General features: G+C 35.0%; 2 protein-coding genes across 2 annotated transcripts; one reads left to right on the top strand and one right to left on the bottom strand.

Moving 5' to 3' along the window:
• Positions 1-72: 72 nt before the first annotated feature.
• LOC136803658 (uncharacterized) lies at positions 73-9402 on the top strand. Its single transcript, XM_067060380.1, has 5 exons — positions 73-268; positions 1265-1443; positions 2337-3595; positions 7085-7226; positions 8108-9402. The coding sequence occupies exons 1-5, from the start codon at positions 156-158 to the stop codon at positions 9352-9354; spliced, it is 2940 nt and encodes a 979-aa protein (XP_066916481.1). The 5' UTR covers positions 73-155; the 3' UTR covers positions 9355-9402.
• Positions 9403-13912: 4510 nt separating this feature from the next.
• On the bottom strand, positions 13913-15211 carry LOC136803673 (bombesin receptor subtype-3-like). The gene has a single exon (XM_067060394.1). It carries the CDS (start codon positions 15182-15184, stop codon positions 14168-14170), a length of 1017 nt encoding a protein of 338 aa, XP_066916495.1. The 5' UTR covers positions 15185-15211; the 3' UTR covers positions 13913-14167.
• Between the last annotated feature and the right edge of the window lie 2158 nt (positions 15212-17369).

Genomic DNA, 17369 nt, shown 5'->3' with positions numbered 1-17369 from the left:
GTAGATCAAGATTAATCAAATTAGAAACCAATGCAATGCTGAATTCGCCTCACTTTTAATTTCTAAAAGTAACTAGCAACAATTTTCCAAGCGTAAAACCAAACATTTGCGCGGCCGCGCGGCACAGAGACAAAAAATTGACGTCAAGAAGAGAGATGAAGTCCCTCCAATGTCAAGTCAGCTCAAATTCAAATCGTTCAAATTCAACCTCAACGAAAGAAACAAAGATCCATCTGTATATTGTAAAGCCGATTTTTAAACAGAAAAGGTAATTTTAAATTCCAGGGGTTGTTCATTTGTTAAAGGGATAATCAGATGGTTGTCTGTACACAAACCCGATATCTACGGCTAATTTCAAAATTCATTGCCGTAGAGGAGAACTACACTACGATAATCGTGAGATACACTCTGGTACAGAGTAATCAGATGGTTGGCAAGATTGAGATATTTCACTACTGAACCTACAGGGAAAAACAGACTGTATTTTTCCTTACCCAAAACTTTAATAGTGTTTTTTAAATTCTTGGTTTTTAAAAGATCTCAAAAAGCAGTCGCCATGTTTTTTTATGGATCTCGCATCACGCTTTCCAGTTTGTTATTGTAAACCGAGTTGGCTTACAAACTCACAAAATCCCGAGAGACATTTGCTTTCACTTTTGTTTATTTGTTTATGCGGACCGTTGAGGAGCAAATTTTTAGTATTATCGCCGTTTAAACGGTTCCGAAGAAAACCTTTCTGTCAGGGGGTTTAGAGTGTAAAGTCCTGCAAAGCATTTGTAAATTATTTCTTTTATTGGGTATAGCACTTTTGTACTTTAGTTTACTTGCCTTTTATCATGTGAACATAAAACCATGAAGATTCCTATTTTGAGTTAAGAATGTCCAATATACATTGTCGATTATCTTTGAGGAAATTCTACAAGACCCCCTGAAATATATCTCACCTTCGACAAGTCAGTCATAATTGAACGTCTCTACGCATTTTTGAATAACGGAATGATTGTCAAGGAAACCATAAGGAAATACAAGGCTCATCTCCTCCATTGCTTGTTAATTAACGTTAGAGTTCTACACTCCATTACTTCCTACTTCTGCTAGACATAATTGACAGAAACAACTTTATATATCTTTATATAATAGTATAGAGTATCGTTGTAAAACAGCTCTTAAAAATAGTCAGCGTTAATACTCATTTTTTTCCTTAAAACAGCTTCACTATAGCTTTCTAAGTGTATCTTATATATACACATTTTTCTTTGGATAGATCACGTGACGAGGGGGCTATGAAACCAAAGTTAAATGAGCAACTGCTACAAGAACATTCAACCATGACTTGGAAATCATTTCATGATTCTGTACACGGAACCATAATGCTGCACCCAGTCCTGGTAGCCATTATTGATACGCCTCAATTTCAAAGGTTGAGAGACATCAAGCAACTAGGTAATTCAGAATTTTTAAATAGTCGCAATAATTTGGAATAAAAACTTTGTACATAGGTCCAGGGCATATTCAGCGACATAACCATGATAATTTAGTAACGTTTTAGGGTTGTTAAATTTGTCTAACGAATAGTAGAGGGCATTTTGTAAAATCGCTTGACTGTTTTGTTAGAAGCACTTGTTATACATTTTTGGAAAGCTAAGGGGTAGGGGAGTCGAAATTACTATGTTTCCAATTTTTTTTCGGACACTTTGGTGTGATTTTCGGACAAATATGACGGTCTCAGGCAAAAATCATAGGGTTAAAAATTAATGAAAATTTTAGCTCGAGAAAACGGAGACCTGTTGTATATTTTTGGAAAGCTCTCAAAATATTAGGATTAGAGATATATTGCAAGTATAGGTGATTTCAGTACCTAACTCGAGATATTGAGCTTCAAAAAGCGCAAAAACTGGACAAAATAGCTGTTTCTGGCTGAAAAACACGGTTTTCTAGGGTTAATATCTCGAGGTAGGTACAGAAATCACCTATACTTGCAATATATCTCTAATCTTAATTTTTTGAGAGCTTTCCAAAAATATACAACAGGTCTCCGTTTTCTCGAGTTTAAATTTTCATTAATTTTTAACCCTATGATTTTTGCCTGAGACCGTCATATTTGTCCGAAAATCACACCAAAGTGTCCGAAAAAAAAATTGGAAGCATAGGAATTTCGATTCCCCTACCCCTTAGCTTTCCAAAAATGTATAACAAGTGCTTCTAACAGAACAGTCGAGCGATTCCAAAAAATCGAACAAAATTCCCCCTACTAGAACAAGCACATAATCTAGGGGTTGAATAATTGAACATATCTTGAAAAGATTTTTCTATATTTGTTCTTCTCGTTTGTACAGGAGGAGCATATTGGGTGTTTCCCGGCGTTTGTCACAATCGTTTTGAGCATTGTATTGGCACATCTTATCTTTGTGGAGAAATGTTAACAACATTGAGATATCTCCATGAAGATGTCTACAAAGACCCAATCGACATTACTGACAAAGACATTTTGTGCGTCAAAATTGCTGGACTTTGTCATGATCTCGGCCATGGTCCCTTCTCTCATCTCTTTGATGGTCCGTTTTTTAAACGATGTAAAAATGCTGACGCAGCGAATTGGACACACGAACAAGGGTCATGTGATTTGTTTGATTACATGATTACAAACAATCAACATGTGAAAGAACTTTTGGAAAAATACAATATTCGAAAATTTGAACAAGATCTCATCAAAGCAATGATTCGTGGAGAAAGCAAAGTTTACATTACAACAAACCATAGCTCATCCTATCAAAAGCGATTTCTTTTTGAGATTGTCTCGAACAAAGAGACCGGGATCGATTGTGATAAATTCGATTATTTTGCTCGAGATACGCATCACGCTGGAATTCGAAACTCCTTTGATTTCAATCGATATTTCAAAAACGTTCGAATTTTACCGGTCAAAAATGCCGCAGGAAAAGAGGAGCTTCGAATTTGTGCTCGAGACAAAGAGGAATCAAATTTGTACGAACTTTTCCATATTCGTTGGACGTTGCACCGACAAGTCTATCAACATAAAACAACTCAAATTGTAGAGGAATTCCTTGTTCAAGCACTGCGTCTTGCTGATGACAAATTCGGAATATCGTCCTCAGTTAAAAATATGGAAAAATACACGTTGATGACCGATTCGATTTTTTATCGAATACTGTGCTCAGATGATAAAGATGAAAAGATACTGGAAGCGCAAGAGCTGTTACGTCGAATTCAGAGCCGAGATTTATACCGTTATTGTGGAGAAATCAATTCAAAGAAGGTCGAGGATGATGGTTGTAAACTGTCGGATGAGAAAATCGCTGAAAACATGGGAGTTAGTTTAGATGAGATTTTCCTTGGAAGAAGCAATTTCAGTTTCGGTAAAAAAGGTAAAAACCCATTAGAAGAGATGATTTTTATCGGTAAAGATGGCATTCCAAAAAGGCGTCGACTGACAGAGTTGAGCAGTTCGTTACCAAGAAGTTTCCAGGAAAGTTACATTCGTGTTTATTGTAAGGAGTCAAGCAAATTCAAAAGTGTCAATGAAGCATTTCAAAAGTGGAGAAAAAGAATTACGAATGAAGATGAAGAAGATAGAAAATGAAAATATTAGCTACAGTGAATAGTGAACAATAGCTAAAGTGGTCAAAGTCATTAGAATAGGATTTTAAATTATAATTTCATGATCCGATAATTGGGCTACAGTATTCTAGAAAAAATCTTCCCCCTCAATTTTGAGTAGGGTAACTTTTTGAGGGTCAATTCCTTGGATTTTTGGCAACTTTCGAGATTTTTGTTCAAAATTTCAAAAAAAACCTGGATTTTCTACAAAATTTCATTGACCCCTTGGATTTTCCAGCTTTTCTTAAACTATCTCTCTGTCGTAAATAGAATGAGCTCCTGGGGGTTGAGTATACTGTTTTTGGAATACGCCTGTTCGGGTTTTTATGCATATTTTTTTCAATTTACACTATTGTATTTTTTTCTAATTATTTTTTATAACACATAAGGCAGTATTTTTATTTTATACTATCGCTAAAATTATATTTCTGAGAGTATTAACTATATAATTGATTTTCATTCTTGAATTTTATAATCATAACGTATATCATCTTAAATTAATATATTCCAATTAATTGATCCAAATTTTGTCGGTTGGACCAAAACAGATCAATATTCGGTAAAATATGTTGCTCATCCATAGGTGTAGCGAGATACCCTGCAAAATTAATGAATGAGAGCGGTGTTTTTCGACACTGTGATTATTATCTTTGTTTTATCAAATGATAATGAATATGTCATAAACGTCAGCACTCCCTCATAAATTTTGCAGGGTATCTCACTTCGCCTATGCTCATCGGCCACCAAGGTCCTCCGGTTAAATACATTATCCCAAATTAATAACCTTCAACTTGACAGGTTCGTCTTTTGTCAGTTTTTAATAATTTTTATCGATTAATTGAACTGTTCCATTTGATTTCCATACAGGAAGGTTTAGACGAACTTTTTCAAGCAGAAAAAAATTCTTGAAAATGTGGGGTTATCCCCTGGAACATTGTAAAATTTTCAAAAAAACCCTTAGAAAAATTCTTCTTCATATCTCAAAGTGAGGGTGGACGAACTAAAATGAGTTTTTTATTAGCTGGAAGTTTTAGAATAACTCTTAGCTCCCTGGAAAAATGAAAATACTTTCCTCAGACTTACTTTAAAATGTAATAGCCCATTATTCCATTGACTATATAGATCCGTTGTATTCTTGATTTTCTACGACAGGAAAATCTCTCTCTTCCATCCTCACCCTCTCGTTTGGCTGAATCACTGTCAAATTGATCCAAAGTAACTAATTCACTATTGGCAGGGAACTGTTCCGCACTAAAGTGGGGACTCTTTTTAGCATCAGCGACTTGCAGGTTTACTTAATTTACGTTATTTACTAAACTTTTTTAAACAGGTTTTTGTAGAAAGCACAGAATTCATGCAAAGCAGTGCAGTTATAGAACGGTCTTTAATATGGGGCCCTTTAATAAACGGTCGTACCTAATTATTTCTACGACCATAACATGTTGACAACGTCAATCTGCTACTGCGGGAGGTAAGAAGAGTTAGTCATAGTGTATTGGCACAATCAGCAATCCTTCTGATAAGCTTTTTACAGCCTGAAAACAAGCAGTATTTAAAAGGGCATTAAATATTCCCGGCATGATATTTTTGCTCTAAAATACTTAACAAACAATAAGCGTCTGGGTTTAAACCAATCTATCTATCTATCTATCTATCTATATATTTCATACTAAAAGGTCCTAGGACCCATTATCCGTACATTTGTTTGTTTTAAAAAATGAAAAATGAATAAATAAATAAATGAAATGTTAAGAGCAATAAAATATTTTAATATTTTAATTAATGCTTGATAGCGAGAAAAGAATGAATTTTCTGTTCATTTGAATTTTAGAATTTCATGAATCAGGAGCTGTTTATAAATAATTGGTTTGTGACAATAATTATCACAAGTTTTGGAAACAAAGATCAAAGGGTAAAGTTACTGAAAAATCCTTGCTATCACTGTTACATTTGACATCATTATAATGGCAACATCTGATCCGAATCAGTCACCAGCAGCTGTCAATCAAGGTACGTTTAAATAAATACCACATTTAATTACATTACATTGGTCTTTCATCTAGAGCTAACTCTCGAGCAGAACTTTTATATTGTCTTTTTATCGTAAGTGTAGACGCTCTTCCCCGGGGAAGATTGACCTTGAAGGCGGACGGGGACGTGCCGCTGGGGTTTGAAAAGTGGACCCTGTCAGATATGAATGTTTGGTAAATTTGGGACCCTGTCGGTAAGAAAATCGAAAATAATTTCCCATTTTCACACTGAAAAGTGGCAAAAATGTCGAAATGTAGACAAAAGAATAAAAAAATTTCTAATTTCCACCCTGAAAATTGTCCAAAATAACCAAAAGACGACCCTGTCAGGTACAAATGTTGAAATTAATAAATTCGGGACCATGTCAGATATCTTCAGAGCCTAAAAAAGGGACCCTGACCAGCGGCACGTCCCCGTTCCCAATTTTGCATGAGTGCCTCCCCCGGGCGCTCTTCATCGTAAACGAAGTTTAATCTTTAACAGTTCGACTGTTATCCATATACCTTATCGACCCTTTTTACGACGGCATTTTGTAAAAATGGCTACTTATGCTTCAAATTAGTAAATAATGACTAAAATTCACATTAAAATGTAATTTTTCAGTAGTAAACTGTTGAAAATTCCATCGAAAATCACTGATGTTTTAATATATTTTAAATATTTCACTGAAGTTTTAAATATGGAGTAAAACAATGGATAATTTTAGTCTTCCAATCATACCTAAAATCCTTTAAATTGAGAAATAATTTACGCCGGCTCTTTTAACGTCGGCCCTTATTACTCACAAGCCCAAAAATAACGCCAATAAGGTCCGGTGCGTAAAAAGGGCCGAAAAGGTAAGCAATGTGAATGATCCAGTGGGGGTTGATTCTGAGCTAGTAAGACTTCAATATCTACAGCATCGACACTCCTTTATGCCTCCTTGCTTCTACAAAACCCCTGTTCAATACGAATGAATAAAGTCCATATGTCACTTAAAACAATAACGCTCGCACGTGTTGACCTTGGTTGTCGTAAACCCGTTCTCTAAGTCTACCTAACGCGTGATCAATTCAGCTTTCTAGTAGACAATATAGCGATAGACTTGAAGCGATCGGGGAAGCGATCGATAAAGAAGTCACATTCAGAACTTCAGTTTCTGTCTTTTTAGCGTTTGTCTCCTAAAGACCTAATCTTATGGCAGTAAGATTAAAGCTTTAAATTACAGGTGTTCGGACTATCAATGTCATCAGCGTATTGAGTTTTTCGAATATACACGTAGAAATTTTTGTTATCGCGTTTACTTGTTTAGCTCAAAGAGCTTGTTCTTCGGTCTGATGACAAAGATGACAATGATCAAAGCAATGTATCAAGAAATTTTATGTTGATTTTAATAAATAATGAGGAGGACTAATAACAAGGTAGTTTTAAACGGAATAACTTTATTTCTCAACAGATGATCAGTCACAAAATCAAAGCAAGATGGTCTGGAAATCATTTCCATGATTCGGTACACGGAACCATAATGCTGCACCCAGTCCTGGTAGCCATTATTGATACGCCTCAGTTTCAAAGATTGAGAGACATCAAGCAGCTAGGTAAGCTAAACTACATTACGCTGTTTTCTGCTTTTTTTTGGGGTCAATCACTTATTAACTTCGTATCATAACTTTATATTGAATAAATATCTTAGTGAAATTTCTTCACAGTGATAACCTCCTAAGATCAAAGAATCTCTCCAGTGAAAATGAAAGTTATAGCACTTTTCTACAAGATCTTCATTTTTTTCTTCTTCATTTTCATCTTCGTTTTTAGAACTTTTTTGAAAGCTTTTTTATTTCGAATTGTTCCACTCACAAATATCTCTCCAACGATACCAAATTTATAAAGATTGAAGAATTCCTTCAAAAGTTATAGGTAAAAGAAAAAAGAGTGCATACTTATCGTGAACAGACTTTAGGTATCAATAAAAAATTTTAAAAAAATTTTAAAAATGTTCAAAAGCTGATGACGTCATCAAAAACGACGTCATTGTTTTTTGAAAAAATTTACTCATCTTCTGCATGGATTTTAAACGTAAATTTTAATAGTGTGTTAAAAACCGGCAAAAAGGTCAAAGATATTCTTTTTTTCTTTTAAAAAATCAAAACAGAATCGAAAAATCTCAATTCGTTCAACTTTCATTGCTATTTTATTGAAAAGTACTTTTTCATTGGTCAGCGATAATTGTGAAACTTTGTGATGACGTCATCACATCTATGATAACGTCATCAACTCAATTTTTTTCTATGAGCTCCTTTTATAGTAGAGGTTTCTGCCAAGTTTCAAGTCCATCACCTTTCTAGATCAAAAGTTATGCAAGGCTGGAGGTAAACACCCCCCTTGAGAATACAAAACTCAAAAAAGCCTGATAATAATGAGGTTAAAGTACGAGCCTTTGTTTTTTTTATTCTGATATTACATTATACTTATATTCAAGGTGTTGGATATTGGGTGTTTCCCGGTGCTTGCCACAATCGTTTTGAGCATAGCATTGGCACATCTTATCTTTGTGGAGAAATGTTAACAACATTGAAATATCTCCATCAACATGTCTACAAAGACCCAATCGACATTACTGACAAAGATATCTTGTGCGTCAAAATTGCTGGGCTTTGTCACGATCTCGGTCATGGTCCCTTCTCTCATCTCTTTGATGGTCCGTTTTTTAAACGTTGCAAAAATTTTGACAAAGAGGAAAAGTGGACGCATGAGCAAGGGTCATGTGAGCTGTTTGATTATATGATTAAACAGAACGAGGGCGTTCGAGAGAATTTGCTAGAAAATGGCATCGGCGAACATGAGAAAAAGCTCATCAAAGCTATGATTCTCGGAGAAAACAAAGAAATCAAAACCAACTACCGCGGCCAATCCCTGCAAAAGCAATTTCTTTTTGAGATTGTCTCGAACAAAGCGACTGGGATCGATTGTGATAAATTTGATTATTTTGCTCGAGATACGCATCACGCTGGCATTCGAAATTCCTTCGATTTCAATCGATATTTCAAAAACGTCCGAATTCTACCAGTCAAAAATGACGAAGAAAAAATGGAGCTTCGAATTTGTGCCCGAGACAAAGAGGAATCGAACTTATACGAGCTTTTCCATATTCGCTGGACGTTGCACCGACAAGTCTATCAACATAAAACAGTTCAAAATGTAGAGGAATTACTTGTCCGAGCAATGCTTCTTGCTGATGAAAAATTCGGAATATCGTCCTCAGTTAAAGATATGGAAAAATGCACGTTGATGACCGATTCGATTTTTTATCGAATACTGTGCTTGAATACAGATGATAAAGATGACATACAGAAAGCACAAGAGCTGTTACGCCGAATTCAGAAGCGAGACCTGTATGATTTTTGTGGGGAAATCAACCAGAATATTGTGAATGACAACCTAGGTGAAGATGTGCTGTCAAAGACAGCTGAAAAGCTCGGAGTCGATAAGAAGGATATTTTCGTTAGAAAAAGCACCTTCAATTTTGGTAAAGGGATTGAAAACCCATTAAAAGAAATGAAATTTTGCGATAAGTATGGGGCAGAAACAAAACCACAAGTCTCCAATTTGAGTAGTTTGTTGCCGAGATCATTCGAAGAAAGTCGTATTCGCATTTATTGTAAAACAAAGGGGCAGGAGAAGAAGATAAATGAAGCTGTTAAAAATCTTCCAATGGACCAAACTTAATTGCAGGTCCTATGACAAACTTTACAGTGATTTTCAGCTACTTATTATATTACTCATAAAAAATAACATTGTTTTACAGAAATACTATTGTTTTAAGACGTACAGAATTTCGTACGGAATAGCGGGGAATTCGCCAGAATTTTTGACGGATTTGCAGAATTTAGGTCCACTGTTGTTGACGGTAAATTTATGGCTGATTTTGACCGGGAAAACAGAATTCAACAAAAATTCCATTCAATTTTTCAGAGTCTTTTCAGTTTCTTGTCGTTCTGCTCTTTTCAGGTTTTCTTTCTTGTGTGGCCCACTTTTCGGGTTTTTTTTCCTGAGCTGGCCAGTGTCTCTTCAGTGCAAATTTGGGGTTACATTTTCATTTTTGATATAGTGCAGTATGTAACAAGTATAAATAGAAAAAACAGTACGGGTAACGACCCAGGAAATTTTGATTGTAATATAACTTCTTTTGTGTTTTGTTAATAATTAAAAATGATTCAAACTGGTGACAAAATAAAATTTAATAAAAAATCGTTCGGAATTTCGAAATTGGCACAAAAAAAGTCAAAATTCGAGAATTTTTAAAAAAAATATTCAAATATTTCAATAGTCCACCATTTTGTGCATTTTGTCAAATTTCGGAATATCATTTATGAACTTTAATATTATTTGTCTATTTTATTTAACTATCACACTCGTCGTCGACTTGTTTATTTATTAATAAGTGTTTATTAAACTTATTTATCCATCTTCCTATCATACGTACATAACTACCTTATCGGCCCTTTTACGCCGGCCCCTTTTACGCCGACCCTTATTACGCCACAGCCTGATTTTGGGCTTACGCCAATTAGGGCCGTAAATAACGTCAAAATTTGTTAGAATTTATGATTCAATTTACATTAAAATATGTAAACTGTTGAAAATTCCATTGAAAATCCCTGATTTTTGCGAAGTTCTAGATACTAAACAATGGATAATTTTTTATCTTCGAATCATATACCTAAAATCCTTTAAAAAGAGAAAAATGGTCAAAAATTAACGCCAATTTTAAGTAAAATTTGCAAATTTTGGCCCTTTTTACACCGGCATTTTTAACACCGGTCCTTTATACGCCAAGAGCCTAAAAATAACGCCAATAAGGGCCGGCGTAAAAAGGGCCGATAAGGTATCGCATTGTGAAAATTTTAAAATTTGTTGATGTAATATAAATTTTGTAGCACTTTTATTTTGTTGTAATCTTAATAAACAAGAAAAAACTTTGACTAGATTTGTCTGTCAAAATTGTAGCAAAACTGTGGTTTATCAATGGGTTCACTTTTACAATAAATATAAATGAACCTCAAGATGTTTTATTCCTGTTCCTGAAAACTACAACTACTGTTGCTTCTACAACTACAACCTACCTAGTTCAGTTTTCAAAGAACACACATTTAGACCAGACCATAATTCTAAAAGCTTCAAAAGGATCTTAAGCCTAAAGCAAAACGTTAAGGTTAATCAGAGTGAAATCAGAAAACCACACAACTCTCAAAATTCCATTCCATCACCTATAGAGATGCAATAAACAGAAGAGCTTTATTGTCCTTTGAAAGAGAACTTGCAATTTGTCAAGGGTACTCGGGGCGACCCCGACCGGACAGGGTTTTTCCACTTCAGCTGTCCAGTGGCAATTTTTTTCATTCGCTTAACAAATTTCATTTGAATCTTTGAAGACCCAAAACTACCTGAAAAGTCAGTCGTTTGGTGTTTTACTTCAAAGAAAATGTTGAATTGCGTAATCTTTTCCTGCGCCAAGTGTGCACAAGTTTGAAAAAGTTCTTTATTTTGTTAATACCGTTTTGTGCCCTCCCCCCCCTTTAGCCAGCATAAACTTTGCGAAATACTTATTTCATTTACTCTTTGTCTTATGGAAGCCCAAATGCACAAAAATGTCGCAAACCTAGGTTTGCACTTCGTAAAACTAGGTTTACGCCTCATGCTTTTAAAAACCTAGGTTTACGCTTCGTAAACTGATAAATGAGATAAATTTTGGAATCTGGGAATCATAAAGAGGTACTGTCAATGTGCTGGTAATGTCATTGAATAGAGCTGCCAACACGCTGTTAGGTCTACAATCTTTATTGATTATACTTTTTAAATATTCCTGTTGATGCTTTGTATTCTTTAAGCTATATTGATGTGAATTTCTGCTTAACTTTTCCAGGAAATAGGGCGACTTTGTAAGTATTTTCGAGGATAGTTTTCAGCTCAGTATACATAAAAGGTTTTGATCTTTTGATTTTCATCAGAATTTCATTTGATTGTTGATGTGTTTGTCTTTGAATTCTTTATTGATAGGTTGGTAAGTGTCCCTTATTGACGTTGATAGATCGATGAAGCGTACGGGTTTTGACGTGTCTGTAATGGAATTTCTCATATCGGGTGTGAGAATCGGTATAGAGAATTGGTCAGTATTTTTATTAATTTCTTTTAAAGTTTTTATGATGTAGGCTTGTCTATCAAATAGTATAATAGCAGGTTTAGTGTGACAGTCTAACCATGATGCGTTGAAATGGTTGTTGCTGATTTCTGTTGGAAAGATTTTAAAGAGTTTAAAGCATTTTTGCTGCTGAATGAATTCCAAAGTACTGTGTTCGTAATATTCGTGGTAGGGGGGCGTATCATCATCTGTTGGTATGGAAACTAGAAACAGATCTTGCCAATCGAATTTATTAACGATTTTTCATAGATCTCCAACGTAATAATCAAGTTGTGAAGAGTACAGTACTCCATTTTGATTGACGGAGACGTCGAAGTAATGAACGCTAGTATTGATGAAAGAAAAGACACTGGTGACCAAAAGAAGCATACCTGGCGTTACTCTGTGCCAGAGTGTAGATACTGGGTTTGTGTACAGACAAGTCTGGCGTAAGATGAGTGCATACAATAAATACTATCGATTCGATTCTCGTAGTATCGGATTCATCGACCCTTATACAGAGAGGGAAAATTGACGTTTTTGGGACCCTTAGAGAGACTTTTCTCAAAATGTTTGTCAATTTTCACTCGGTTTTTGTCCAAATTTTGGAAAATCACGACCCTTTGAGAAAGGAATTTCGATTTTCGTGAATTTTGGACAATTACAGAGGGGCACTAATCAATTTACTTTTTAATGGTTTTTATACCCCTTTCGAGGGTGTGAAAAAGGGACCCTTATGGCTCGCACATACACGAAGATAGCTTATAATGATCATTGCATACTTCAAAGGTTGTAAAGGTCAAATCGACAGACCTATAAGTTGGCAATAGATCTTTACGGTGAAAATCTTTGAGAATGTCTCTGTCTCGTTCGGTTTGCGTGCTTGGAGGATTTTCAGGACATATTGAAAAAATACCGATGTTGTGGAATTCTGTTATGGAAGCCAATGCGAAACCCATCAATATAAAAGGTACAAGTATGAGAGCTTGTGAATTCCAAATAATCACTCATAATGAATCAAAAACTATCCTCGTTCATGTATCTACTAACTTTAACCTCATACTTTTTTGAGGCTCCCAAGCGGTTTTCGTGATGGCGTGATAGGGACTTTTTTCTAGTGTGATTACGCTATTTGTAGGCCTGATTGGTGTAATTATCATGCAAATTTGGAACAAAGCACCAAATTTTCACCAAACATGCCTAATACCCTATGGATTGATATTAGAAGGGCTGCCCAGAAAAATTTTAAGGGTAGCCCTTATTTTTGGACCCATTTATTGAAAAACTAGGCTAAAGCCCAAAGGCACAATTTTTCTGGAAATTTCAAACTCGTTTTAGGCCAAAACCAATTATAGAATCTGAAAGATCTTGAAAAACTATATAGAAGACTTTTAAGCAAGTATGGTCGATTTCTGTACTGAACGGGAGTTATTTGATGAAGAAGTGGTGGTTTCCCCTCATTTTGGTCATAAATCGCTTATAAAATGACACTTCAATATCAAATAACTCTTGAAAGAGAGACTAATTGTAGACTATCCTACATAGCCTACATAGGAGAGTGAAACTAACAGCACCCCATTTTGATTCTAAAACCGTCTTGGGTTGGAAGTTATCAAAAATGTTGTGCTTTAAGGTTCAGCAAAGATGACCTTTGACCAAAATCTAGACCATATTTTGAAACATATTTGGACAAAGTAGAGTCAAAAAGCCAATTTTGGATATGTTTTCGTCTTTTAGCGAACGAAGTCTTCCAACAAGCACCCTTTCCATCAATCAAGTCAGGTCTTCGTAGTGGACCAGTCAAAAGAAACATGCCCAAATGTGCCCAACAACACACCATTTGTCATTACCATTTCCTAGTCATTTATTACCAAGGGGCACCTATTGGGCTATAATCCTATTGAAGAGGTCATTTTTCAAATGGTTATAAATTATAGACTATAGATACCATTTAGGATGAAGGGATGGCCGGGGACACCCCTTTTTCACGTGCTTCTTACACTTTCTGAAAAGTGAAATTTGACTCTAAAAGCTCTTAACTATACATAGAACTAGTGGGTTAAATTTAGAAAGCAATTACCAAATTTTAAGTTAGGGTATCTCTTTTCTAAATATAAAAACTCTAAAGAATTAAGGACGTTTGTTTGGCCTCAAGACGTCACAAACTTCAAAAGTTTTCTTGGGTTGCCCGGTATGTATGTATAATATCATATGGAGAAATTATGAAATTAATGTTAACAGTTTTCAAGGTTTTTAATTGATTCGGAAACATCCGTGAATATTTCCATTGACATTTTCATCACAAAATTGTTGGTTAACTGTTGATAATTTTAGATACCGTTGTGGACTTCTTAATCTATCTTAAAATCCTGCTTCACTTTCAGACTCCAGGGTGTGAGTTCTCCGTTTCGGTGAAGTTTGTTTTTTACACGAGCTACTCAGCCCTCCTAATACCGAGTTAGACTGAGTTGAATTCCAACCACATTCGGTTACACAACAAAAAAGGTGTTTCACTAAGAACCGTTTGAAATCTGGGAACCGACCGGCATAAATGAATACATTGATTGCACTGTTAGTGTAACAAAGCAGATAAATCCATTTGACCAGATCCTCGTTGAAATCGAATCTGGGATGTCCCAAAAGACTGTTAATGTCAAATTTCAATAACATTATGAATGTAGGTAAAACACAGATTAGGTATAAAATCATTGAGTATAATATAACTTTTTCGCAAGATCTGTTTTCACTGGTTGACGTTGTGTTAACTGAAACGTGATTAGATCTGAATCTACGGCGTTCTTTTAATATCGTTTGTAAGCGAATGTAGAGAATCAGGAGAATGACGGTTGGAACAATAATCTGTAAAGAGATTTTTGTGATGCTGATGTAAGCAAATGTTTTGTTATCAGCATGGTAACAAACACCATCTTGGAATCGCATGTTGTAATAATAGATAATCGTGAAAAGGACGCTCAATAGCCACGCACATGCGCAGAACAAATGTACTCTTATTTTCGGTGAATCGCGGAAGAGCTTAGAAGCAGCTTGATAACGTTCGAAAGTCAATCCACATAAAATCCATGCGGAAATAAGTCCTGATATTTTACCGAACGGCATCAAGTACAAACAAGTGCCACGCCCTAGAACCCATTCTCCATGGTTAACAAGACTACTAATGTTGAAAATCGGTAGCAACAAACAACATAAGAAATCGGCGAACGATAAATGCGCAATGTAGTATGGGTAAACAGATTTGAATCGTTTGCCATGGAAACCAAAGTAAACAAAGGATACCAAGTTCATGGATGCACCAATGAAAAGGATGAAAATATATCCAATGATCATTACGATTTCATGCCACTCAAGCCTCATTTTCATGCAATTTGTTACTTTAATATTTCTCTCTGAAACATGTATTGTGAAAATATAAAAGGCGAAAAATATCAGGGACGATTTTTGGAGATAAACCATCCCATGGTGAATGACATTCTAATTTGAGTTAAAGGTAAATTCTCCAAAGTATGTCATGTTACATACTGTTGGAAATCTTTTTTCATACCCGTTCAGAAAAACATTACAACCTATATCTGAAAATGTAGCCAATTGTTTGAAAAATGACGTAATTGCTGACGTCAGCAAAAATTCAAGGACCACCCAGAAAAGTTTATATCTATCAAATTAAATAGAGGACCTTTCAATGTCTAAATGGATAGCTTTGTTTGAGAGTAGGACTTACTTGACAGAAAGAAAAAAAGCCTTAGCCTTAACCCTGAATGGGTTCATCGAGCATGCCCATGATAAGCATTTCTAAGGTAGAATTTCCCACCCTAACCATACTCAAAAGCTTTTGTAAAATAGGTTAAAAAAATAAGTTTGCATCTGATCTAGCTAATAGTTTCTAGTATCTGAGAGGTCCATCATTGAATTTCACAAAATGGGTGGTCCGCCTGAAATATAAGAATTAAAATAAATAAAAAAATAAATATATTTTTGGACCAATTCTTTACTCTTTTCCAAACATGTTTTTCCTGTCAATTATGGAAGTTCAATTATTTCGATTTTCGCGATGAAATCTTCCCTTTCGCTTATTTAAGTTTAAAAAAAACAAAATATTTTTCCAGAAACTCAAATTACTCTACTCAAATTAATCAATCAAACATATCTACCCCTCTATCCCTTTCTGCTTGTAATTACATTTTATTTACATTTTTCATCGATAGAAACCAATTTATTAGAACATAGAGAGAACATTAGAGGGGAATTTGAAACTTCTCTGAAAAGCGAGAAAATACTAGTTTTGGGTCGCTGCCACGTACGAAGTCAAGCTTTTTATTAAGAATTCTTACAATTAGAGAAGTCTAAAACTTGCTTGTTAGAAACCTTTCAAAATGTGACTCAAGCTGTTCCACGGAAAAAAACAGAAATTTATCCTGCTGGCATTAAAACACAGAAAAATTTTATCTAAAGACAAAACAAGCTGGATGCTGATTGGACCTACCTGATGATGAAAGCTACAGAGAATTAAGGAGAAAAATAAAAAAAATCAGTCTGAAAATATATGCGTTAGTGAAAATGCATAACGAATTAAATTTCTTTAAAAGTTGGGCTCTAATCGGCTCTAATACATTTAAGATATTGCCTTTTGCATCAGTGTGCAAAATTTCACGAACAAAAAATTAACTAAAACTCGAGAGAGATTCAAGAAAAACCGTTTTCCGGTAAAAAACCGCTGTTCAGGTGATTTTTAGAAAATTACGGGTGCAAAAATCAATTAATGCTTAAATAAAAAATCCAATGAAAATCTGCAAAAACGGCGATTTCCAATATATTTCCGGTATTTTCGGCCGGAAAAAAAATTACTCAATGGTCGGAATCGGCAATGTTTTGGGCAGTACTATAATACGCATCTTTGTGCAAAAAAATCAGAAAAAACTAATGATGAAATCTCGAGAAGATGCCAAAAAAACGATTTTTCTTACATATTTCCGGCATTTTCGGCTCCGTCACGTTTTGGGCATTGCCATATACAGTATGTGGCCCCCAAAACGTCGATCGAATTTGAAATTTCTCCCAAATCTAGAGGAAAAGAGGTTTTACAAAAATTTTTGCTGCATGAAAAACTTTAACATCTCTACTTTATTTCCTGGAAGTTCTTTTCCCAAATTTTCAATTTCAACCATATATTTTTCAATCGCTTAAAGATAGGTAGCTTTTTTCTAATGGCCCCCAAAACGGAGGTTTGCAATTTTAGCGATTTCTCAAGATATCTTTAAGATATGAATACAAAATTTTGACCATAGTTTGGAAATGCGATTTGGAGGGTTTTGGGCATAAATTTGTTTAATAAAATTTTTTCAGTATACCCCTGGTTGTCAAAACGGAGGTTTGGGGCCCCCAAAACGTAGGTGTAGTTAAAATCAAATTATTAAGCCCAGTGGTAATATGGGGAAAACTATGAACATATTTGTGTTTTCCCTTAAATTTACGACCTGATGGATGTAAAATTTATGATTCATATCAAATATTTCAAGATTTTCGATATTGCAAAGTCCAAACTGAAAAT

The sequence above is a fragment of the Clytia hemisphaerica genome, unplaced genomic scaffold (genome assembly GCF_902728285.1).
Source record: "Clytia hemisphaerica strain Z4C2 unplaced genomic scaffold, Clytia hemisphaerica genome assembly, whole genome shotgun sequence".
In the NCBI taxonomy this organism is placed as follows: domain Eukaryota; kingdom Metazoa; phylum Cnidaria; class Hydrozoa; order Leptothecata; family Clytiidae; genus Clytia; species Clytia hemisphaerica.
This window is presented reverse-complemented; position numbering and strand designations above follow the sequence as displayed.

Excerpts from the sequence above, each read along its gene's own strand:
- LOC136803658 (XM_067060380.1), top strand. The coding sequence starts at position 156 with ATGAAGTCCCTCCAATGTCAAGTCAGCTCAAATTCAAATCGTTCAAAT. Across the intron at positions 3,596-7,084 it reads ATGAAGATGAAGAAGATAGA|ATGATCAGTCACAAAATCAA; the intron begins AAATGAAAATAT and ends ATTTCTCAACAG. Across the intron at positions 7,227-8,107 it reads GAGAGACATCAAGCAGCTAG|GTGTTGGATATTGGGTGTTT; the intron begins GTAAGCTAAACT and ends CTTATATTCAAG.
- LOC136803673 (XM_067060394.1), bottom strand. The coding sequence starts at position 15,184 with ATGAAAATGAGGCTTGAGTGGCATGAAATCGTAATGATCATTGGATAT.